The sequence below is a fragment of the Aotus nancymaae genome, unplaced genomic scaffold (genome assembly GCF_030222135.1).
Source record: "Aotus nancymaae isolate 86718 unplaced genomic scaffold, 86718_ANA_hifiasm-v0.15.2.pri h1tg000007l, whole genome shotgun sequence".
Classification (NCBI taxonomy): domain Eukaryota; kingdom Metazoa; phylum Chordata; class Mammalia; order Primates; family Aotidae; genus Aotus; species Aotus nancymaae.
This window is the reverse complement of record NW_026988418.1, coordinates 60,568,629-60,592,944: the sequence shown is the minus strand read 5'-3', so window position 1 is coordinate 60,592,944 and position 24,316 is coordinate 60,568,629. Positions and strand designations below refer to the sequence as shown.

Genomic DNA, 24,316 nt, shown 5'->3' with positions numbered 1-24,316 from the left:
GCAACTAAAATGTTTACCTTCCTGCAGTTATAAAAATCTCGGTGGGGGTTGTTTTTCAGCTCCTTTAACTCATCCATCTCATTGAGCATCTGATGGACCTGGAACTTGGAGGAGAGGAACTTCAGGCGCCGGTGGGTGTAGGTCTTACTGTGAAACATAAAATTACGTAATTCCAAAAAATTGCAGACATTCAAGAAAAACAGTCACAATTTTGAAACTATCGAGACCTTTATCATTCATATTGAAACAAACTTTTCAGTTTACTCTGTAGTTAATCTCACCGAGAAGTAGTGGGCTCCAAGGGCTTAATCTTTTCAACAATGTTGGACATAATAATGAGGTAGAACCTGGAAAGGTATCTTAAAAATCAGTGGAGAGAGTGTTGTTCAAAGTCAAATGTCCTGGCTTTGGGGTCAGCAGATTTGAGTGTGAATCCTGGCTCAGCCAGCTGTGTCACTTTAGGCAAGTTACTTAACTCCTCAAAGTCTCAGCTCATAAAACTGGAATTATGAAAATAACCACCTCACAGAGCAAGTGTAAGGAATAAAAGGAACAATGTACAATGTAAAAGGAACAATGTACATACAGTGTTTGAACATAGTACCCATTTAGTACATACTTAGTCTTACTATCAGTAGTAGTAGTAGTACTAGTTGTTTAGGTCTTGCTAAATACTTACACAGGTCCTTGAGCAATTAAAGCAAGTAAAAAATTCATGTCATCTAAGAAGGCGTCCAGATTTGGGTAAGGAAGTGGCTTAGGCTCATCTTTGCTGGCTGCTGCTTCATTAGGATAGACGTATACTACACCATCCTTCATTTTGAGGTGATAGCCCAGGTTTTCAGGAAGGTTGTCTGTTTGGAAAGGATCTTCTCCCTTCTTCACAGGAGGAGTAAAGACTTTTTCAATCAAACACAGAATAATATATTAGCACATAGGATGAACTACCACATAAAAATAACTGAAATCTGAAATACTACAACATCTCATTAGCTTGGAATCTGGTACTTAAGTTGTAATTGTCTGGAATTAAGCTAACCTTTATTTTTGCATTATTTTTCAAAGGTAACTAAATTAATAATATAAAATGACTGTGAAAGTAATATGTTGACCAGACGTGGTGGCTCACGCCTGTAAATCCCAGCCCTTTGGGAGGCCAAGGTGGGCAGATCACCTGAGGTCGGGAGTTCAAGACCAGCCTGACCAATAGGGTGAAACCTTGTCTCTACTAAAAATACAAAAATTAGCTGGGCTGTGGTGGCATGAGCCTGTAATCTCAGCTACTCAGGTGGCTGAGGTGGGAGAATCACTTAAACTCGGGAGAGCTACGTTGCAGTGAGCAGAGATCGCGCCCCTGCACTCCAGCCTGGGCGACAGAAGGAAATCCTGTCTCAAAAAAACAAAAAGAAAACAATATATTATCTAGTGTAAGGATGATTTTCAAGTTCTTTGGAAGTACTGTTTACATAAAGTAACCAATATACTGCTTATAAACAATCTTAATTATTTACTGAAGTTGATCATCAAAGGCTTTCTGTTTAGAGCGCATTATTAGCTGTTAGATAATAACATAAAAATAAAAGTCAAACTACAGTTAAAAAATAAATTTGGATCTTTACCTTATTTAAGCCAATCTTTTTTATTAGGCTTAATTTAGAGTATTTTTTGAAATAGGCTTTTAAAGATCAGTTTTGGGTTCACAGTAAAATTGAGTAAAAAATGCAGTTTCCAGGCGGGGCATGGTGACTCATGCCTGTAATCCCAGCCCTTCAGGAGGCCAAAGCAGGTGGGTAATTTGAGGTCAGGAGTTCGAGATCAGCCTGATCAACATGGTGAAACCCCATCTCCACTAAAAATACAAAAATTAGCCAGGTGTGATGTTGTTGTGCTGCATGCCTGTAGTCCCAGCTACTTGAGAGGATGAGGTAGGAGAATCTCTTGAACCCGGGAGGTGGAGGTTGCAGTGAGAGAGTTTGTGCCACTGCACTCCAGCCTGGGTGACAGAGCAAGACTCCATCTCAAAAAAAAAAAAGAAAATGCAGTTTCCCTACAATCCCTGCATCCACACACACACACATCCACTCCCCACTCTAGACATCCTTCATCAGAGGGTCCATTTGTTATAACAGATGAATCTACATGAACACATTATAATCATCCAAAGTCCCTAGTGTGCATTAGGGTTCACTCAAAGCCTATGGGTTTTGGCAAATGTATACTGACATGTATCCATCCTTACAGTATCATACAGAATAGTTTCACTGCCCTAAGAATCCTCTGTGCTCCACCTAAAGTGGCTTTAATGTAAAAAGAGATATAAAATAAATTATTATTATAAGAGTTATAATCCTTATGAGAATTATTTTTTCCACCTTTTAAAGCACATAAAATTTCTGCTAAAGGAATTGAGAAGAGATTAAGTGAATGTGTTCCCTTCTTTCCACTGCTAGTAATTTCAGCCTAAGGAAGCCATGAACACATTTCACACTGTCAGAGCCTTTAAGAATTCATCCTTTTACTTTCAACAAGTATGCTCATTTATGCCTTTTTACTGCTGTGCCCAAGGAAGGCATCAGAAAGTCTCCTGTTTGCAAGTGATGCCTGCAGCAGCCAAAGTGAGAAAAATAGCATAGGAAAAAATAGAAAACACTCTGCACATTTCCAATTCAAAATTCGGAGATAAGGAACTGAAGAGAAGTGAAACAGCATGTTGCTACGTCGAATATTAATTTTGAAATCTTTATACTCAAGGATTAATAGTGAGATAAAGTGTAATTTTGGGGAAATAAAGACAAGACAAACAAACTAAATGTCGATATTATAGAGGACGGATAAACTACTGTTATGAGTTACCAAACTGGAGACATGTTTAATATGATTTTAATATTAAAAGGAATTACAGAGAGGAAGTTGTAGAACTGGAGATCTTTAATAATATGACAATTTGGAACTTCAAAAATCTTAAACATTTGCCTCTTCATAAATTTTAGTTCTCAGATTGTAATCCTAAAATTGTAAGACAATTACATAAAGATGTGTATATAAAGATGCATATTGTACCCTTGCTAGAAACAAGTTTTTAAAAGTTGGAAATTTAATTGCCTAAAAATAGGAATTAAGTCAATTATGATCCAGTTATACAATTGAAATCTGTAAAATTATTAAAATCTTATTATTGAAAGATATGTACTTAACTTCCTACAAGGCAGAAAGTAAAAACTGAGATAAGTAAATAAAATGCTATGGAAAGTCAGAACATGTAGTTTACTTCTGTCCAGAAGGCGAGAAATGATAGTATTTGGGCTGCCTCTTGAAAGACTGGGTTGCCTCTGGATTCTTGGACATGTGTTGAATAAGTGAGGGGAAGGACAGCCTGGGCACAGGGAAGCATAGCAGCAGTCCAGGAGCAGGAAAATGTTGAACTATACAGAGAATGAGAAATATTTCTAACCAGAACAAAGAGTACAAAGAGTAGAGAAAGTAGGTTTAGAAATAGGTTGAGTGTGCAAGTTCAAAAATAAACAGGCTGGATGTGGTGGCTCATGCCTGTAATTGCAGCACTTTGGGAGACTGAGGCAGGCAGATCACTTGAGGCCAGGAGTTTGAGACCAGCCTGGCCAATACGGCAAAACCCCGTCTCTACAAAAAATACAAAAATTAGCCAGGCATAGTGGCGCATGTTACTAATCCCAGCTGAGGGGATGTGTTGTTTTTTTTGGGGGGGGTTATGAGGGGGCATAGTTTTTAGGGCAGAAACTTCCCAATGCCATGCCCCCTTTCATTTTTTTTATTCAGGAGATTTAACAGTTTATGTTTGAATTTTGCTGGCATGGGAAGAAACTAAGAGTTAATTACTTTAGCAGAAATTTTAAGGAACTTTTTTTATTGGTCAGGGGTTTTAGAGAAGGTGGGGGTTTCTTTCAGGTTAAAAGTTCTCTTTTTCCACACCCCTTTGGACTTTACGTTTGGGTTCCCTTTCACAAACACTTCCTTTGTGGAAGCTATTTTTTTCTCTTCTGGATTTCCCCTTTTGTGGAAGCCTGTTTTTCCCTCCTAAACTTCATTTTTCTTTCCTTCCACTTAGTGTGGAAGCTGCTTTTCTTTCCTGGATTTTATTTTTTTTGATTCTTTCTCTTAGTGTGAGAGTTAGCTGTTTCTTTATCTCTCCTTCTCCAGTTTCTCTCTCTCTTTAAATAAATTACTTTCTACAAACACTTTTAAGTCTGGCATTTACTGCGCACTGCGCTGTGGTCCCCTCTCTCATTCTTAAGAGGGCAGGAGACCAAGAACCTGGAGAAACATCCTCTCGGATAAGCTAAGGGCACCCTAAACCCCTAAACCCCAATATAACATTTTGGCGAGCCAGCCAGGAGAGAGGTACAGCCAGGCAGGGCTGCGGAGAACTGGAGCAGCAGTGCCTCAGAGGCACAACCTAGCCCATCTTAAGCGGCACGGCTCAGCCAAAATTAAAAGCATAGTTTTTTTTCCCTTTAAGCTCTCTCTGTGTCTCTCTCTCCCTCCCTCTCTCAGCTGCTTTTCTGGGCAAAAACCTGTGGAAGGTGGAACAGGCAAACACTCTCTGCATGTACCAGGGGCAAAACCAGGCATGTGCAGCCAGGTCAGGAGAAAAGCTGCAGGGCGGGGCAGCCGGGTGCAATGGCTCTAAGCAAAGCAACAGCGCTTAGAAAAGCAAAGCAGCAAAGGTGAGGGGTGCAGCATAAAACCGAAAAACCCAGCTGTTAAAAAACCACAGTCGGGAACGGCACAAGGGAACTTCCCCCAGGGCGTTTGCCTGCCAGCCAAGGTCCTTGTGTGGGCAGTGGCTGGAAAGGTGGCCCAGGGTGTGCACATAGTCCTGGCAACATGGCAAATGGAACACTGCAGGGGTGGGGGCAGGCCTTCCCCTCCAGCACATAACAGGGTGGTGCAGCAGCCTGGCTTTTAAACTAACCCAGCAAGCAGTTTTTTTCTTCTGCCAGTGTGGCTGAGGGAAAAGAAGCGGCTGCTGGCTGTCAGCCCCACCTGGCTTTCAGCAGGTCACACCGCCTAAGGGTGCAGCATTCTCATTCAAAATATGGCTTAAAAAAGCTTTCTGCCTTCTCTTAACGCAAGTGGCCTGTTAGCACAGTTGGTTAAGGTGCAGAGCTAGCAGCTGCCAGGTTACTGGTTCAAATCCCTGGTGAAGCTGGGAAAGTCTTTTGGAAAAACTAAAGGCTTGTGTTTACTGTATAATTTGTCTTGCTTGGGATTGGCTCTCTCTCTCTGGCAAAACTTTTCCATCTAAAAAATCAGTTAAACCGGTTCCAGGCCCCAGATAGTCAATGGCAGGTCTCGCAACGTTAAACACATTTTCTTACAATGGAAAATGGGTTAGGGGAAAAATAGGTCCGGGTCCTGAGGGTATTGTTCCAGCCTCAGCCATGCCTGGCCTGCCTTCTTTAAATTCTGTGCTCTAATGGCTCCTCCCTAAAAGTTTACCCTTCTAGGGCAGTTTTATAAATTGGCCTGCAAAAATTAAACTTTTGCTGGAAAATATTGGTACCCATCTCCTAAGCCTCACTGGCCTGGTTCACTTCATGCCTCTATGGTGGTCACTGAAGGTCATGTAAACAGTAAGTAAGTTCCATAACACTGGTAGGTCATAATTCAAATCCAGTACATGGAAGGCCCTCTAATAAAATAAATCATGCATCTTGAGCACACAAAATTTTGGGGTACTGAGAAATGTTTCATTTCAGTACCCTTAGGTACTTTACCTAAGAAACACCTTAGGTCAAAGCGGCTGTAATTTCTTTAACTGGGGGTGCGTGCGGGCATCCCTTGTGTTCAATTTCAAATGGGTGCTTATATTCCCAAGCTCAAGTCCCCATTAAAGTGTATACTGGAAAATTAAAACCAATTTAACACACAATCTTTAAAAAACAAAGCAGCTCATTTTTCTCCAACAAACAATGTGGTCAAATTACGCTCTGCCGAGTAAAAAACCTAGCCCCTGAAGGGAAGGAAAAAAAATCCAACAGCTTTCCTTCAGTAATTGTGGAAGGCCTTAAAAAAGTATACCCTCCCCCCCATCACCAAACTCCATTAAAAATCAGTTAATACTAAAGGACAAGTCTATTAGCCAGCAGCAAATATCAGGAAAAAGCTTCAAAAGCTGGCTTTGGAACCAAAACAAAGTCTAAAATCATTACTAAACCAGAAAACCTCAGTGTTTTATAATAAAAAACAGGAAAAACAGGTTAAAAGGAACAGGAAAAATAAAAAAAAGGCAGCCTTAGTCATGGCTCTCAGGCAAGCAAATCCCAGAGGCTCAAATAAGGGAAAGGCTTGGATTAGCCACCAGTCTAGCAAAACTTGTTACCAGTGTGGTCTAAAGGAACATTTTGTAAAAATTGTCCCCAGAGGAATAAACCACCATCTCAACCTTGCCCACTGTGCCAAGGGAATCACTAAAAAGGACACTGTCCCAGGGGATAAAGGTTCCCAGGGCCTAAGGTGTCTAACCACATAACCCAATGGCAGGACTAACGGTGCCTAACGCAAGGGCCAGCACAAGCCATCTCCCTCACAAAGCCCCAGGTAAAGCTAACCATAAAAGTCCAGGAAGTTAATCTTCTCCTGGACACTGGCATTGCCTTCTCAGTATTTCTCTCCTGCCCTGGAAACTTAGTGCTTGTTAATTCTCTCCCCTCAAACTCTCCCTCTCTAGGCCCAGCTTGGAAAAAAACATTTTTGGTCATTCTGTCTATCCCAATGGCAGTTAAGGTGGTGAAAATTAACTCATAAATTCATCACATTCAGCTAAAGCCTTGGACACCTCCTGAAAAGAGTCATAAATCCTCCACTCCGTAGCCTAAAGTTCCAGAAAACAGCCCTTCATATCCCTGCAAGCCATTAAAAAAATCTACATCTGCTTTTCCAACAAAATCCCCAGGAAAGTAACCATGCATAAGTCTAATTTATATCCTAGCATTAACAGGACTATAACCCTCAACTTTGCTATCTCTCAAACTCCAAGTATCCTTTTCATAGTGGAAAGGAAACCTGTCTCTTTCTAGAAAAAATGCTGCTATTTTGTAAACCAGTTAATCGTTGTTTTAAACATAAAACTTGAAAATGAATCAAACATAGGGCTAAAAACCTTCCAGAAACAGTATTGTAAGGCTTGTTTAACAACTGACTGTTCTGGCTCTATTTTCTCCTAGGCTAGTTTATAACCATTCTATAACCTTTCTATAACCTTGTCTATAACCATTCTGTCGGCGTCTGGGCCTCTCATCTTTAACCACCTTGTCACATTCGTTTCTTATAAAACCATAAGGTCACAAATAATCCTGCCACTGGAACCTCGGATGTCCTTGGCTTGTAAGCTCTATCGTAAACCTCTAAATCAACCTGCACCCTTAAAAGTCTCCCCTCTGAAAAAAACTTCTACTGCAGGGCCCCTTCTACGCCCTGTTTCAGCAGGAAGTAGTTAAAAAGCAATCAACGTCTGCGTTCCAACAGAAGTTGGGCTTTCTTGTTCAAAGCAGGGAATGAGGGAATGTGTTCTCTTTCCAGGTCCATGAGGGGGCGTAGTTTCTAGGGCAAAAACTTCCCAGTGCCATGCCCCACTCGCATCTCTCTCCATCTGGGAGATTTAACAGTTTATGTTTGAATTTCGCAGCTGTGGGAAGAAACTAAGATTCAGTCACTCCAGTGGAAGTTCTAAGGAACTCCTCTCATTGGCCCCGGTCTTCTCCCACATTGAAAGTCCCCTTCTTCCACACCCCTTCGGACTCCATGTTTGGATTCCCTTCCGCGAACACTCCCTTTGTGGAAGCCGTCATTCTCTCCTGGATTTCCCTCTGGAGTCCCCTTCCACACTTTCTCGTGGAAGTCTGTCTTCCCCTCCTAAACTCCATCTCTCTCTATTCCCTTCCACTCAGTGTGGAAGCTGCTTTCCTCTCCTAGATTCCATCTTTCTGGATTCTCTCACTCAGTGTGAGAGTTAGCTGTTTCTTTCTCTCTCCCTCTCCTGTTTCTTGCTCTCTTTGAATAAATCACTTTCTACAAACACTTTTAAGTCCGGCATTTACTGCGCACTGCGCTGTGGTCCCCTCTCTCATTCTTAAGAGGGCAGGAGACCAAGAACCTGAAAAAACCTCCTCTCAGGAAAGCTAAGGGCACCCTAAACCCCTAAACCCCAATATAACCCAGGAGGCTGAGGCAGAAGAATTGCTTGAACCCAGGAGATGGAGGTTGCAGTGAGCTGAGGTGGTGCTGCTGCACTCCAGCCTGGGCAACAGAATAAGACTCTGTCTCAAAATACAAACAAACAAATAAAATGTAGTTAGAAGGCCAGAGGGTGTGGGCCTCAAATCCAAGCTAAATACTGAACTTTGCTTTGTAGATAGCAAGGAGCAGCTAAAGGTTCTTGTCAGGAGAAGGATGTGCTCAGATCTGTGTTTTAAAAATTAGCACCAAAGTAAAGATGAACCAAAAGAGAGTGAGACTAAAATTTAGCAGAGTAGTTAAAAAGGTCTTGCAATAATCTGGGCAAGGAGAAGGACAAGCCTGAATGAGGGTTTAGGGAGTGGTGAAGAGAAAAGGTTCAGAGAGATGTGCAGACTGAAGCCAGTGGTTGGACCTCTGAGGAAATGGGGCCACAGATGACTATTACTATGATATTTTTAGGCTAGATTACTTATAATCTAGGGGCATATTTTACATTTAATATTTAGCAGTTTGAATGAAAGATATATTTCATACATTATGTAAGGGAATTGTTACCTGGATAGAAGCTCTCATTTGCTACCCAAGCCTGGCCGTCGATGTTCCGCAAGTATTTGGACGGGGTTTTAGGGAACCTCTGAAACGACTTCTGCATGTATTTCTCCCGAATGCATAGTGCCCGATACAGACCTTTGCAAACAATTTCAAAATCTTCAACTGTAACCTGCCAAAAAAAAATAATATCAGCATATCAGAGTAAATCCCATGAGAAACTGAGAAGTGGGTGAAGCTATCCTTGGCATCTCCCAGCTCTCCTGTGTGTTACAGCCCATTCTGAGCCTCACCACTCACCTGCCTGCTTCTTAATTGACTTGGGACCTGAATCTCCCTCCCAGAGCAGGTCCTGAAGCTGTTCTAGCTTTTTTGTCTCTACCAAACTTACCTGTCCTACAAGTCTTCCCCTTATAATCTTGTATACATTTGTTTTTGTTACATAGAAGGGATTATCTAACTAATAGGATTAAAAGAATCCATTTTAACATAGTATATAATTTCTTCTTTCCAAGTACATGCGGAGATTTTAAGTACAAGACAATACCTCAACTGAAACACCATTTGACTCAAATTGTGAGAATTCAAACCACTTGTTGGTCAGTGAGGGAAATATTTTAGGATGAATATGGGGTCATAAATCTCTCAAACCCATGCATTGCCTTCTTCACCTACGATGGATCGGAACATCACTCTGTGAAAAGTTAGTCTTTTAGATGGTTTTATTTATTTATTTTTATTTATTTATTTATAAAGACGGGGTTTCACCATGTTGGTCAGGCTGGTCTTGAACCCCCGACCTCAGGTGATTCGCCTGCCTTGGCCTCCAAAGTGCTTGGATTACAGGCATGAGCCACTACGCCCGGCCAGATGGTTTTAAAGATAATTTTATTTCTGGGTAAAAATGGAGAGATTCTAGAGTAAAGCTTTATCAGAGCTGCTGGAAATTTTCCTGCGCCCATCCCCAACTCCTGGCTCGGCCAGGCATGCCCAAGAAGTTATAACTTAACACCACTGAATGCTCATTATCAGAACCTGCAGACTTTTATTCTGGGACTAACATATGCTTGTCCCCAGTAGTTTAAGGTCCAGATATTGATCCTGTATGAGTTTAACTATTTTAAAGACCTGATGATCTTGGCCCAAAGAGTCTGGCTAGGTCTGGGGGTCTGCTTCCATGCTTCCAATGGCATGCGTAGCTCATTGTCACCTAATAGGCCACTAGTCTATCAGGTCCTCAAGAATGAGAGCTGGGTCTTACTCACCTTCATGTTCTCAGCACTTAGCACACAATGCCTAGCACAGAATAGGTGCTCAATAAATTGATTAAACTGAAGCTAGTGTTTATCAGGGATTAATGATCTTGGGAGCTGAGCCCTGATTTCCCATTTGCCTCTCTGTTTAAACTACAAGGAGGAAGACTAATTTGGGTACAGACTACAACCAGGAAGAGTGTAGACTGTTGCCCAGCAGCCCAGCCACATTGAGCCAACAGACTCCAGGTCAAGGTTTCAGGGGCCCTCCAGTTTTCACAGGAGGAGAAGCTACTCCTTGACTTCTGTATATTTTGTTCGTCCTCATAACGTCTTTCTTTTTATTCTTGCTTTCATTTCCATCAAGCAACCGGGTATGAAGTTTACCTCCAAATTTCTATGTTATTTTGAATTCTGGGGTTCTCCAAACTGTGTTTCCCCTGTACTCATCTCTATTAGACATTTCTTTTTAGTTATTTAGTGTCTGAAACCCCTGCCATTTAGTGAGCACCCATGTTATACAGAAAATGATGAACGAGAATGAGGTGCATTTAATTGCTCTGTCACTTTTAAGTATCTTAGGACTGACCCTAAGTGGGTCAGTTATATGAGAAGGGGGCTCAGCACTGGTCATTAAAACTATATTTGGAGCATCAACTGATGGCTGCACAGCAGTTTCACCAATATGATGCTGATTCTGCAAGTCCGTGTGGCAGAGATTTATTAATTGACCAACTGTTCTAGATGAGACAAGAAGGTCAAGTTGTTTGTGACATGAGTTTACTATCCCTGTGGTGTACTAGAGTCTGTTCCAAATAATGATCTATTGTGTAAGCATCTGTAATGAAATTGGAGAGTTCAGCTCATCAAAAAACAATAGCCTCATTCTAACCTCTCTCTCGTCTTCCTTCTTTTCTCTTGTTCCTTCTTTTTTCTCTTCCCTCTCTCTTTCTCTGGATCTGTTTTCTTTGGTTGCTTTATGCCACCTGCAACCCTTCTCACTATCCTAGGTCTGCTGGGGTCCTTTTTCCCCTAGAACCTCCCATGCCTCCCAGAGGCTCCCTTTTCTGATTTATGATATCATCAGTGAGACCTGACCACCCTACTGCTCTCTTTGGTCTTTTGCCAAAATCTGTCCATTGTATTCTGTAACATACACTCTGCATTCTACTCCATATTCTCCATGTGCTATCAAGTAAGATAGAGGGGAAATTAGGTGGGATGATAAAAACAACACAGAAATATAAGACATACCATATTAGTATTTGAAATGCAATAATGAAGTGTAACAAAGGACAGGTGAGCTAACACCTCCATCAACAAGAAGGAGAAGAAGGTAAGGAGCTAGAACGGTCAAGCTGAATGGTCTCCTGGTTGCTAAGTCTGAGTGGCAAGGAGCAACTCACCCCAGAGGCATAGTCACCAGTGATCTGCACTCTCTGAAAATCAGGCACGGTCTGGTATGTTGGAGATGAAATGCATTCATCAATGTGGGACAGTTTGGTGGAAGATGTTTCACTTAGTGGAATGGACAAATTAACAGTCTTCCGTCCTTGGAAACGCTTTTTTCTGGGTTTGAAATTGAAAAGAGTTAATTTTGTCTTCATCAGTTGGTTCATTATGATAGATGGATGTTTCCCTATACAATTTTATTCTGAGAACAAAAAGTAAAAATTAAAACGTGGTTGAGTATCAGAAACAGGATTCACGCATAGTGAGAGGAAAAATCACTGAAGACAAATGACAGTGTGCCCCTCTCCCTGGTCTACCTTGGGATGGCCTTAGCAATCCTACTAGAAGGCCTTCACCATGACACCCTTCTTCCCAGGCAGTGCACTCCTGGCAGAATAGGCAGTCTAGGTGCTAGAGAAGACACAGGCTATGTCAGCTACTACCTGTATCATTTTATTCATGTTCCTTAAACATGGATAAAGGAGCTCCCATCTACCCATTTGGAAAAAATGGTGCAAAAATAACTACTTTATAGGAATTCTATGAGATTTAATGTACATAAAATGCCTAGCACAGTACTTGGAACTTATAAGGTGCTTAATATTATTTTCTCAAATCAACAAGTATTTACTGAGTCTGACCCAAGTTTATTGCTTTGACCCAAGTCCGATGTTAGGTCCTGTGGGGGATACCAAAAGAGGTGGACTGCTGTTCTTTCCTTAAAAATGTAAAACCAAGGGAAAGACAGCAGAATAGTCTTTTTCCCCTTGAAGCTGGTGGGATGGATGGGGGCTGCAAGGAGGGGGTTTCAGCTAAGTGGTTAGTATAGGTTTGAGGTTTGAGGACTAAAGTGTGGCTGCTAGTGAATCCTAGAGTGGTTCAAATAAAGGAAAACAGAGTTGGTGGAGAAGGAATTTCAAAGACTGCTGGGGGGGGGGCAGCAAGTGTGTATCGTAGACATAAGGTGGGCAGGGCATGAGGGCAGAAGTGGAGAGCGGTATTCCTAAGGCCAGGATGTGGTCATACTAGCTGGAGGACAGGATTCTTGTCAGGGAGCATAACATTAAGGTTGGCCTCATCAGAAGATGAAGGCTCTTGAGTCCCAGTTTATATAACCATTGTGTGTGAATTGAATATGTTCACAGCAGCCATTTGCCCACTTTGGTTTGAAATAATTCTATGGTATCTCGAAGTCCTCTTGCTTAGATGGGTAGGGAGGCTTCAATCAAGGGTGATGTGAACGAGATAGGAGATGCACTGCTTTCTTCTTTTTTCATCATTGGCACCTCCTCACTCTACTCACTCTAGGATGTACAGCGTGCAGGGAAAAGGAATTTTTTTTTTTTTTTGAGACAGAATCTCACTGTGTCACCCAGGCTGGAGTGCAGCGGGGTGATCTTGGCTCATTGCAATTCCACCTCCCAGGTTCAAGCGATTCTCCTGCCTCAGCCTCCTGGGTAGCTGGGACTATAGGTGCGCACCACCATGCCTGGCTAATTTTTGCATTTTTAGTAGAGACAGGGTTTCACCATGTTGACCAGGCTGGTCTCAAATTCCTAACGTCAAGTGATCTGCCCACCTCGGCCTCCCAAAGTGCAGGGATTACTGTGTGAGTCACTGTGCTGAGCCTTAGGAATTTCTAACTTTGGCAGAGTTCTTCCTCTGAGTTGAACCATCATTCGGCTAAACTGAACCATATTGTCCCTAGCAGATCCCCCCTCCTTAGGTGCCAATATACTAAGCATTCTCCTTACACCACTTACCTCCTGGCTTCTATAGAAGTGGACAGACTGTCCAGATGGAATATGTGTGCTTGCATCTCATGAAGAGAAATTGGACAGATCTCTTCCACATCAAAGGGGGAAATCTCCTGACGACCTCCTTCATCTTTGACTTCAGAGGCGAACACTTTTTCAGCAAAGCTGCGCATGGCATCATCAATTTCTAAAAGAGGTTTTCACATATTAGTGTTCAAGCCCCTTTTCAAAAGTCATCTGAGAGTGTCTGCTGTGTGTAAGGCATGGAGCAAGGACTGTGCTGTGTGCATGGCTCCCCTGCTTTCCAACCAGGGGCCCTGAAACACCACAGAGCTCAGTGCCTGCTCTCCCTTTAGTGGGTTTCTGTGTGGATACCTTGAAAATATGCTCTCAGAGACATGGGTCAGATTCTCACAGCACATTGCAGAACAGTCCTAAAGATGGTCCTAAAGATGAGACTGGGGTCTTATAGGACTGCACCTCATGGAAGATCACCTGTTTCTGGCAAGGCTAAATTTGATTTCATAGTTTGAACCGTGCGTCACAGTTCTTCCCATTAGGTTGGTGGAGATTTTCTGATGGTTTCAAAGATGTGGATAAGGTTATTGGTCCTTGGAGTTTTTCTTGTTGAGGAGAACCAGTGATTCCAGTGATCTAAGTAGTTCTGAGAAATAAATGTGTACTTTAGGGCCTTCATTCTGCTTAAGACAGATACTGTGTTTCTCTCACACATCAAACTTTGTTTTTTCCAAATCCAGACAACTTGGTGATATGCTGCTGTGTGCAGGGAGGGGACCACTAACATTTACTACCTAGTGCTGGCAGTCCCATTTCTTGTGGACCTGGACCTCAATAATAAATGACCATTGGAAAGCCAATTTTACCTGTACATACCCTAATTTTCCCATTCTTTTTTTTTTCCCCCTTGAAATGGAGTCTCACTCTGTCACCAGGCTGGAGTGCAGTGGAGCAATCTCAGCTCACTGCAACCTCCGCCTCCCAGGTTCAAGCAATTCTCCTGCCTCTGCCTCCCGAGTAGCTGGGACTATAGGCACATGCCACCACGCCCGGCTAATTTTTGTATTTTTAATAGAGACAGGGTTTCACCATGTTAGGCAGGATAGTCTCAATCTCTTGACCTTGTGATCCACCTACCTTGGCCTCCCAAAGTGCTGGGATTACAGGCGTGAGCCACCATGCCCAGCTTTCCCATTTTTAAAATGGGGAGAGATGATGCTTCTTAGTTTGGCAATGAATACCCTAAGGCCCTCAGGATATAAGAAAACCAGTGTCTCTGAGCACTGTGGCTCATGCCTGTAATCCCAGCACTTCGGGAGGCCAGGGAGGGTGGATCACTTGATGTCAGAAGTTCAAGACCAGCCTGGCCAACATGGTGAAACACTGTCTCTGCTAAAAATATGAAAATTACTTGTGCATGGTAGCGCATGCCTGTAATCCCAGCTACTCAGGAGGCTGAGGCAGGAGAATCACTTGAACCCAGGAGGTGGAGGTTGCAGTGAGTCGAGACCATGCCACTACACCCCAGCCTGGCAGACAGAGAGAAACTGTCTCAAAAAAGAAAAGAAAACCAGTGTCATCATATAGGATGGTGATGGCCACCAAGTATCTGCCTTTCTGTTAAATTCCACTATGTTCTCCACATCCTCAATGTTTTCTGTCTGAATAGTCATGACCTCTAATACTTTTCTTGGTATTTCCAGAAAAGAGCTGGTAGCAATAATGACAATGGCAAATAGGTAACTTATTGGAGCAACAGAAGAAGACAGAAACATTCCCAACAGGATGATGGAGCAAACTGTATGCAGAGAGAAAGATGCCCCCACCCATTAATGTCTATACAGGCCTGCAAAAGTCCGTATTTTCTATTCTAAATTAAGTAGATGTCTTGTGTTGAAGCTCCTTGCTGTGCACTTACCACCTCCTACGTCTTCCTCTATTTCTGTTTCTTTATCTGTAAAGTGGGAATACTAATACCTACCCAACCTTGCTGGCAAGGCTGTTGTGACACAAAGTGAAATAACGTATGTGGAAATGCCTTAAGGAAAATAAAGCACCAGATTACATTGAATGATGTAATTTGTAGCATTGGTCAAACAGATATTTGGTGTGTAGGGTTAGCTTGGGCTATGAATGAGATGATAAATGATATGACTTAGTACATGATAAAATGTACATTGGAGATGATAGTAATTAATTCATAACTTCACCAACAATAACAGTTCAGCCAGTTTTTAAAACCTGGTTTGTTAAGCAAAGTTAACAGCAAAGCCCATTATATTGGCCCAACTTCATGCATTTATCTGCCTCGTTAAACTCAAACACCTGAAACCAAAAAGCATCTTTGGATGCTATGAGTAGTTCTTTGGCAAGCACCATGATCCATGAAGAAACAAATGGAACACCAGGTAAATGCATTCGATGGCCTGAGAATGCCTCCACACCCTACTGCCAATTGATCCCCAGAAATAATCTCACTTCTCCCTGAGCATCATGAGCAAGCACATGCATCTCAAGGGAGAGTGGCAAGCAGAAGTTGGAAGAGGCTGCATGCACCATGAAGGGCAAATGGAAACAGGACAGTTGGTTATGAAGATGAGAATGAGGATGATGATGCAACTGGTCAATAATGCTGGAGGCCTCGGGAAGGACGGTGTGGAAATAGACGTCCAGAAACCGAATCCTACTTGCTAGACTCTTACAGAACGAGCATTCATTGTCTGGGGATTGTACATTTCTATTTGTTTCATATTTTAAAACAGTATTGTTTTTACTAAGATTGTATCTCTCTAAGCCACTATGGACAGTCGAAAAGTAGAAACTTTACTCTTGAGAAGTAGCTTACACGATGACCAGAAGTTATATGTTTGATATTTCCTTCCACTGAATCAACCACTTGGTTTGACTTCATGTAACCACAACTGAAATTTAATTCCTAATTCAAGAGCTCTGCCTTTAAAAAAAAAAAAAAAAAAAACTTTGAGGAGTGGGTCTGGCATGATGACTCACACCTGTAATCCCAGCACTTTGAGAGGCTGAGGTGGGAGGATTGCTTAAGGCCAGGAGTTTGAGACTTTGGAGGCTGGGCAACAAAGCAAGAACCCCATCTCCACAAAAAACATTTTTCAAAAATTAGCCAAGCATGGTGGCATACGCCTGTAGTCCCAGCTACTCAGGAGGCTGAGGTGGGAAGATCATTTGAGGCCAGGAGGTTGAGGCTTCAGTGAGTCATGTTTGCACCATTGCACTCCAGCCTGGCCAACAGAGTGAGAACTTATCTCAAAAAACAAACAAGAAATCCCAAATTTCAGGGAGTGGTGTTGATTATAGAAAGGAAAGAGGGAAACATATTTCAAAAGGTAAGTTGACAGGCTGGGTGCGGTGGCTCACGCCTCTAACCACAGCACTTTGGGAGGCTGAGGTGGGCAAATCACCTGAGGTCAGAAGTTCAAGACCAGCCTGGCCAACATGGTGAAACCCTGTCTCTACTAAAAATACCAAATTAGCTGGGTGCGGTGGCACGTGCCTGTAATCCCAGCAACTCGGGAGGCTGAGGCAGGAGAATAGCTTGAACCCAGGAGGCGGAGGTTGCAGTGAGCTGAGATCATGCCACTGCACTCCAGCCTGGGTGACAGAGCAAGACTCTGTCTCAAAAAAAAGAAAAAGAAAAAAGAAAACGTGTCTGTGACAGCAGGGTGGCCTTGGGCAAGCCACATAATCACTGGGAGCCTCAGTGTTCATCATCATAAAGGGGAATGTTAATAATAATAACGTCAACTTCAGGGAACTGTTATGAAGATTACACAAACATACTTTAAAAACTAGGCAATACTGTCCAGAAGTTGGAGATTATTATTTTTAACACAGGAAGTGCAAGACTCTTGAGGAGTATCATGCTTGCTTCTTCACCCAACAGGTCCAGAAAGCATGCTTGTTTCTCAGCAGTGCTTTATTACTGTGTAGGAAAGACAAGGTTGTAGGCCTTTCATCTGCCACATTTCATCTCCAGAGGAATTCAAAGGCAGACCTACTATGTCAGCAAAAGGACAAGTCTAATTTGAGGTTGAGGGGAATATACACCTAAAGTTATAGTTTCATCTAAAATAGGTTTTTAAGGCCAGGCACAGTGGCTCACGCCTGTAATCCTAGCACTTTGGGAGGCTGAGGCAGATGGATCACTTGAGGTCAGGAGTTCTAGACCAGCCTGGCCAACATGGCGACACCTTATCTCTACTAAAAATACAAAAATTAGCTGGGCGTGGTGGTGGGCACCTGTAATCCCAGCCACTCGGGAGGCTGAAGCAGGAGAACCACTTGAACCCAGAAGGCAGAGGTTGCAGTGAGCCGAGATGGTGCCACTGCACTCCAGCCTGGACAACACAGAGAGACCCCATCTTTAAAAATAAATAAATTGATTAATTAAATAGGTTTTTATTTTATCTGGTCACAAAAATTCACAAGAATTTTTTCGTTGGTTTTGTTGCACTGGAGTTAGTTTACTAAGGCAAGACTCAATAGGCCCCTTTGGCTAATTTGTCTTTTATTTCAAAATTTTAAACAGGCTGGGTGTGGTGGCTCACACTTGTAATCCCAGCACTTTGGGAGGCTGAGGTGGGCAGATCACTTGAGGTCAGGAGTTCAAGACCAGCCTGGCCAAGATGGTGAAACCCTGTCTCTACTAAAAATACAAAAATTAGCCAGGTGTGGTGGTGCACACCTGTAATCTCAGCTACTTGGGAGGCTGAGGCAAGATAATCACTTGAAACTGAGAGGCAGAGGTTGTGATGAGCTGAGGTTATGCCTCTGCACTCCATCCTGGGTGACAGAGCAAGACTCCATCTCAAAAAATAAATAAATAAATAAATAAATAAAATAAATAAAAATAAGCACCTCATGAGGTTTTCTTCTTTAAAAATTGTATGTATATATAAAATCTTTATACATGCACTAGAATCCAGAAAAGCCATGAGCTTCTTTGCTATGCTATGGGGTATCTATGGTCATTATTAATTTTTGTTGACTTTCAAGGTTATTATTTAATAAACACTGCTGAAAAATAGCCATGTTTCTGAATTAAGGAACAGTATCATTTTTTAAATTGATACTCTGACAAATGGCAGCAAAAGTAATGCAATACTCACGTTTCTCTTCAGCTGTATGAAGTAAAATAAAACAAGATAAAATATGCAAACAACTTTCTGAAATCACGGTGGCTATTAATCAGTGCTTTGGGATAGATGCATGTAAATTGCTGTTATTTCTGCTCATCCTTCCATCTTCTCTACATTTTGCTGCCATCAGAAACCTTGGGAATATGGTCATTATACAGCTCTTCACTTTCTTTTCTTTTCTATTATGTCTCTTAACATTTTTATGTATACTTTTTAAAAGGCACTCTCTGTAAAATATGATTTTGTAGAATATCTGATAAAGAAAAATGAGAAGGCTCATATGATGTTGGTAGCAGTAAACGTAAAACAGCTCATTTGGTAAACAACTTAGTAACACCTACCAAATAATCATTTCTGAGAAGCTATCCTATGGAAATAATCCTTAAACATGGAAAAAGTTTCAGGTGTCAATATTATTATCAGAACATATTTATATATATATAAACTATAAAGAACCTAAGGGAATAGTTAATAGAATATTTATGCAGTCTTTTAAAATGGTTTTTAGGGATAGTTTGGGAAATCATGGTAAAGTGGATAAGTTGTAAATTTAAACCAAAACATTATCCTGCCAAAAGCAGATTACATGTGCAATGTAATCATAACAGTGTCTTTTAAAAAAATTCTTTAATTTTACACCGAAAAGAGATTGAAAAGAAAAAACATTAAAATGTTAAGAGTAGATATCTTTGGATAATGGAATGTGCCGATGTTTTAAATTACTGCTTTTGGCTGGGTCCGGTGGCTAACACTTTAGTCCTCAGCCCTTTCGGAGGCCGAGGCAGGTAGATTGCTTGAGCCCAGGAGTTTGAGACCAGCCTGGGCAACATAGCGAAACCCTGTCTCTACAAAAAAATACAGAAACTAGCTGGGCGTGGTGGCACGTGCCTGTAGTCCCAGCTACTAGGGAGGCTGAGGTGGGAGGATCACCAGAGCCCAGAAGACTGGGGCTGCAGTGAGCCATGATCATGCCACTGCATTCCATTACTGAATTTCCTAACTTTCAAAATGAGTGTTTATTTTATTTTTTCAGCACAATTTCTATGTCACATAAAACGTGTATTGCTTTTATCATTTAAAAATTATAACATTATTATTTAAAAAATTACCCTGTGTACAAACCTGGACCGCAGAAAGCTGTTCTCATGAACCATGAGAATAAACAGATTGGATTATTTTTGTCACGTTCATGATTTTCAGCTCATACTATAGATAGAGCCATTGTGTGGGAGCCGTCTCAACTATGGCAGCACACCATTTGTTTAGACTAGCAGAGTAGATAATAAATATCTCACACATTTCTCTACCGGGATCATCAAAGATGCTACATACATAGTAACAGTTTCAGAAACTTACCCACATCCCAAAACTAAAAACAAAAAACCCTTGAAAATATTTTGTGTTTTCCTGAAATATATTTTAAAGTTATCATAAACCCTAAATAAAGAATGATTGAAGCTGATAAGGTAGCTGAAGGAACAGTTTCATATGAATAAGAAAACAACAACTGAGCTCTCCACTTTATACACCTACCTGGGAGTTTGAACAGAGGCATTGTTGCTGAGATCCTTGATTCTGGGATAGCACAGTGGAAAGGAAGAGAGGGGAGACCGTGGGATGACTGACTGGCACTATAAAATATCCTGACATTCATTTTATTATTTTGCTTTGCCCCCTGAAATTTGACCCTTCTCTGCTAAGTGGAGAGAGATGAGCTTTGGACCTATTTATAACTTCAGCCATTTGATAGTGAAAAACAGGTGAAGCTTTCGGTCTTTACTTTGGGATTAGAAGATGTGGGCCAAAAATTGCATTTCGGTACTCTCTAAATCTTCCTACAGACCAGATCTTTGGCAAGTGTAGTACACGATGTGACCACCGATGATGATTTCCCACCCTAGTGAAACACCGTGAACTCCTTCCGGTTTCTGAAGCTAGGATCCTCAGGGTTTCACGTCATGAGAGCAGCTTTCTGTGGTTAGTGAACATGCTGGTACATTCATCAGACTCTTAACAGACACACATGCGTGCACGCGCAGGAATGCATGTTTTCATTAGAAATATATCTGATTTAGCAGAAATTCAGTTGAAAATTTAATGAATTAAGTGATGAATTTACTTCAAGTCTTACAGAGACTCAGTCCTCTAGAGTGCTCAGTTACCACTTCTCTACCTGTTGTTATAAGAACAATAGCTTTGCTTTTATGACATTTTATAGTATGTAAAACACTTTGCAAACATTATTTATTTCACACTAATTACAATCTTTTAAGGCAAATAATACCTTATTCCTGTTTCCCAAATAAGAATACTGGGGCTCTGACAGGTATCTTTCCCAAAGTCATTCTGTTCATCGTAAATGGTAAAGTCAAGGCTCTCTGGACCCAGATGTCATGCTGTTTCCACAATAACACACAGCCTTATTATGACTAAATATCTGATGGCTACTGCCAGGTAAAGAAAGTACACTGCTAGACTCAGTGGAAAGTTTTAATTATAACAGCTTATATTGAAGACCAGCTTGGCACTTCAGATTAGCAACAGAATTACGGGCATAAACCGAATGATCTTTTTACTGTTAACTATTTCTTTTTGAAAACTGGGACAAGCCTTCTTGTTGGCAAAACTTAACGATATTTTAATGCTTTGCCTATGGCCAACCTCTCAATCAGTAATATTTGAACACATTACAAAGGTATTACTGAACCAAAATATTTGTTCATTTCTTTCCAACTCCTTTTTTGTGAAATTTTCACCTGAATTTCCCAACAGTATCTATAAATTGATATATCCAAACCAAGCATCTTCCTCCATGAAACTGCTTCTCCTTCAGTAATTCCTATCTTTATATGTGACAGTCTCCAATTTTCTCATTCCAATTGTGTAAATACCCTCGTTGCCTATCCAGAGGTCATTTTCCCTATCTTTCTTACAAACGAAAACTTATTTGGTTTGAGCATTAATGCGCTCAGCCAAAAAACAACATGTGCTAGATTCCTTTGTGGCTAGAAGCAGCCGTTTGACACAGCCTTGCCAATGTGATGTAAGCAGCATTGCTGGGTGGGATGTCTCCAAATGTTCTTTTAAAAGGGACCACCAGCTCAGCTGGCGTGTTTTGCCTTTTGCCCTTCCTCTTCTTCCTGCCTGAAAAAGGAAATACGTGGATAGGGGGCTCCAAACCAACCATTTAGTTTTAACACAAATGGTGAGCAGGACAAGAGCCACATGAAGAATACCCGAACAGAAAGAATCAGGGTCCCTGATGGCATCCTGAAGCCACCATATTAGTCCAGGTCTTCCCATATATAGAATTCCAGTTTAATTTAAAAATGTTTTTTAAGAGACAGTAAAAATGTTTTTTACTCACTATGCTGCTCAGGCCAGGGTGTAGTGGTTATTCGCAGGTGGGATCCTACTACTGACCAGCACAGGAAATTTGACCTGCTCTGTTTCAGACCTGGGCTGGTTCACTCTTCTTCATGCAACTTGGTGGTCTCCCGCTCCCGGAAGGTCACCCTGTTGATGCTGAAATTAGTGTGGACACTTGATCAGCATAGATTACTACAACCCAGAACTCCTGGACTCAAGTGATCCTCCTGCCTGAGCCTCCTAAGTAGCTAGGACTACAAGCATGCATCACCATGCCCAGCCAGACCTCTTTATACATAAGAAAAATAAATTTGTTTTAGTCACTGATTAGTCAGTTTTTTTTTGGTTATTAGAAGCCAATGTAATTCTACCTGATAAGTCATTAGTTGCCTCAAAGTTGGATAATTGCCACAGATTCCTAATTATTTCCCCTGCTGCCAATCCATATTGCATAATTCCACCACGTTAAATCTTCTGAAAAACCACTTGATCATTATATTCTCAGAAATACATTCAGTGACTTTTTTTTTTTTTTTTGAGATGGAGTCTCGCTGTTGCCTAGGCTAGAGTACAGTGGGGTGATCTTGGCTCACAGCAACCTCCACCTCCTGAGTTCAAGCGATTCTCCTGCCTCAGCCTCCTGAGTAGCAGGGATTACAGGCACACACCACCATGCCTGGCTAAACTTCGTATTTTTAGTAGAGACAGGGTTTCACCATGTTGGCCAGACTGGTCTTGACTCCTAACCTCAAGTGATCCGCTCGTCTTGGCCTCCCAAAGTGCTGGGATTACAGGTGTGAGCCACCGAGCCCGGCCTCAATCTCATAATTCTTACTGACAACGGATACCTAATTTGACTCCATCTGAATTTAAACCCAGTCGTTATATATTCTTTTGCTGCCAGTTTAAAATTGGAGTACATTTTCCTAACTTCTGAAGCGCCTTCTGTGCATGTTCCATCACGTGAACTAGATTTTCATGATATACTTCCCAGGCATTACATCCATGCTGTGACAGTAGTTCCACATTCTTGATTTGAACTGCTTGATGCTCTAACTGGGCCATAGAATTGTTTATACATTGTTGCCATGCAGAAATTTTCTTTCTTTCTTTTCTTCTTTCTTTCTTCTATCTCTTTCTTTTCTTTCTTTTTTTTTTTCTTTCTTTCTTCCCTTTTTTTTTTTTTTTTTTTTTTTGAGACAGAGTTCTGCTCTGTTGCCCAGGCTAGAGTGCAGTGACTTGATCTCAGCTTACTGAGATCCCGTGTTCAAGTGGTTCTCCTGCCTCAGCCTCCTGAGCAGCTGGTACTATAGGCATGTGCCACCACACCTGGCTAATTTTTGTATTTTTAGTAGATGGGGGTTTCGCCACGTTGGCCAGGCTGGTCTCGAACTCCAGACCTCGGTGATCTGCCTGCCTTGGCCTCCTGAAATGCTGAGATTACTAACATGAGCCACAGTGCCCAGCCCCAGTAATGTCATTTATCTGACTCAGGGAAGGGGCTGGAAGCACATATCATTTCACACTGAGCAGTTCAGTTGGTCGTTGAGCAGCCAGTCTTTCATATTCATTTCTCATTATGTTAGTTTCAAAAGCAGAATAATCTGAGACTGTTGCGTAACTCAGGTAGTTTTTAATAGGCTGGTATCTGCAAGTTTCTTTCTCCACCAGCACTGCGGCCACTTCCTGGAAACCAATAGCTTATAACCTTGATCAAAATACCACAGTGCATCCACCACAACGTCTCTGGCCACCAAACCTATGCCTGCCATTCTGGGAAACTTAGGTTTGCCTGCATTTTCTGGGTACCACATATTTTAAAGACAGAATTATCAAATCACAAGTTAGATATGGGGATCAAGGGAAAAGGAATTTTGAGACTAAATTTCAAGTTTCCTTGTGGGTGATTTGTAGGAGAGTAATGTCATTCACTAAGATGCCGAGCACAAGAGGATAAATAGGATTAAGGCCAAAGCCAATGTATTCGACTCAACTCATCGAAGTGGAAATATCCAGTAGGCAGTTGGATGTTTGGCTCTGGAGCTCAGGAAGCAATCCTAAACTGGAGTTAGATTTGAGAGTCACCAGCAATGATGTTGGTTAAAACTCTGATAATAAATTACATCACTTTGAGAGAATGTGTGATGAGAAAAGAACAGAGGGCCACAGATAGATTCTTCTTTTTTTCCTCCAGTTTCCTGATACTTGGCCTAGTTTTTTTTTTTTTTTTTTTCAATCGAGATGGAGCCTTGCTCTGTAGCCTAGGCTGGAGTGCAGTGGCACAATCTTGGCTCACTGCAACCTCTGCTTCTGGGTTCAAGCCATTCTCCTGCCTCAGCCTCCTAAGTAACTGGGATTACAAGCACCCACCACCACTCCCAGCTAATTTTAATATTTTTAGTAGAGATGAGGTTTCGCCATGTTGGCCAGCCTAGTCTCGAACTCGTGACCTCAGGTGATCTGCCCACTTCGGCCTCCCAAAGTGCTGGGATTACAGGTGTGAGCCAGATTCTTAAGGATAACTGATACT

At 41.7% G+C, this 24,316-nt stretch overlaps 1 protein-coding gene and 1 pseudogene across 4 annotated transcripts in view; both read right to left on the bottom strand.

The window, feature by feature from the left end:
* AMPD1 (adenosine monophosphate deaminase 1) overlaps window positions 1-20,067 on the bottom strand; it is a 28,885-nt gene extending 8,818 nt beyond the window's left edge. Inside the window, exons 1-7 of one of the 4 annotated variants that reach the window (XM_012466640.2) lie at window positions 19,951-20,067; window positions 18,388-18,399; window positions 13,235-13,415; window positions 11,426-11,588; window positions 8,773-8,938; window positions 680-899; window positions 18-147 (exon numbers count right to left, since the gene is read on the bottom strand). In XM_012466640.2, the coding sequence (XP_012322063.2) occupies window positions 18-147; window positions 680-899; window positions 8,773-8,938; window positions 11,426-11,588; window positions 13,235-13,415; window positions 18,388-18,399; window positions 19,951-19,972 (894 nt within the window). In that variant the 5' untranslated portion in view covers window positions 19,973-20,067. Of the gene's footprint in view, window positions 1-17; window positions 148-679; window positions 900-8,772; window positions 8,939-11,425; window positions 11,589-13,234; window positions 13,416-13,603; window positions 14,345-18,387; window positions 18,400-19,950 lie in introns of those variants that run through there. The other 3 variants (XM_012466641.2, XM_064372669.1, XM_064372670.1) reach the window with 3 other exon arrangements.
* A 1,817-nt stretch (window positions 20,068-21,884) lies between these two features.
* LOC105726964 (pre-mRNA-splicing factor SPF27-like) lies at window positions 21,885-23,558 on the bottom strand (annotated as a pseudogene).
* Window positions 23,559-24,316: the final 758 nt, after the last annotated feature.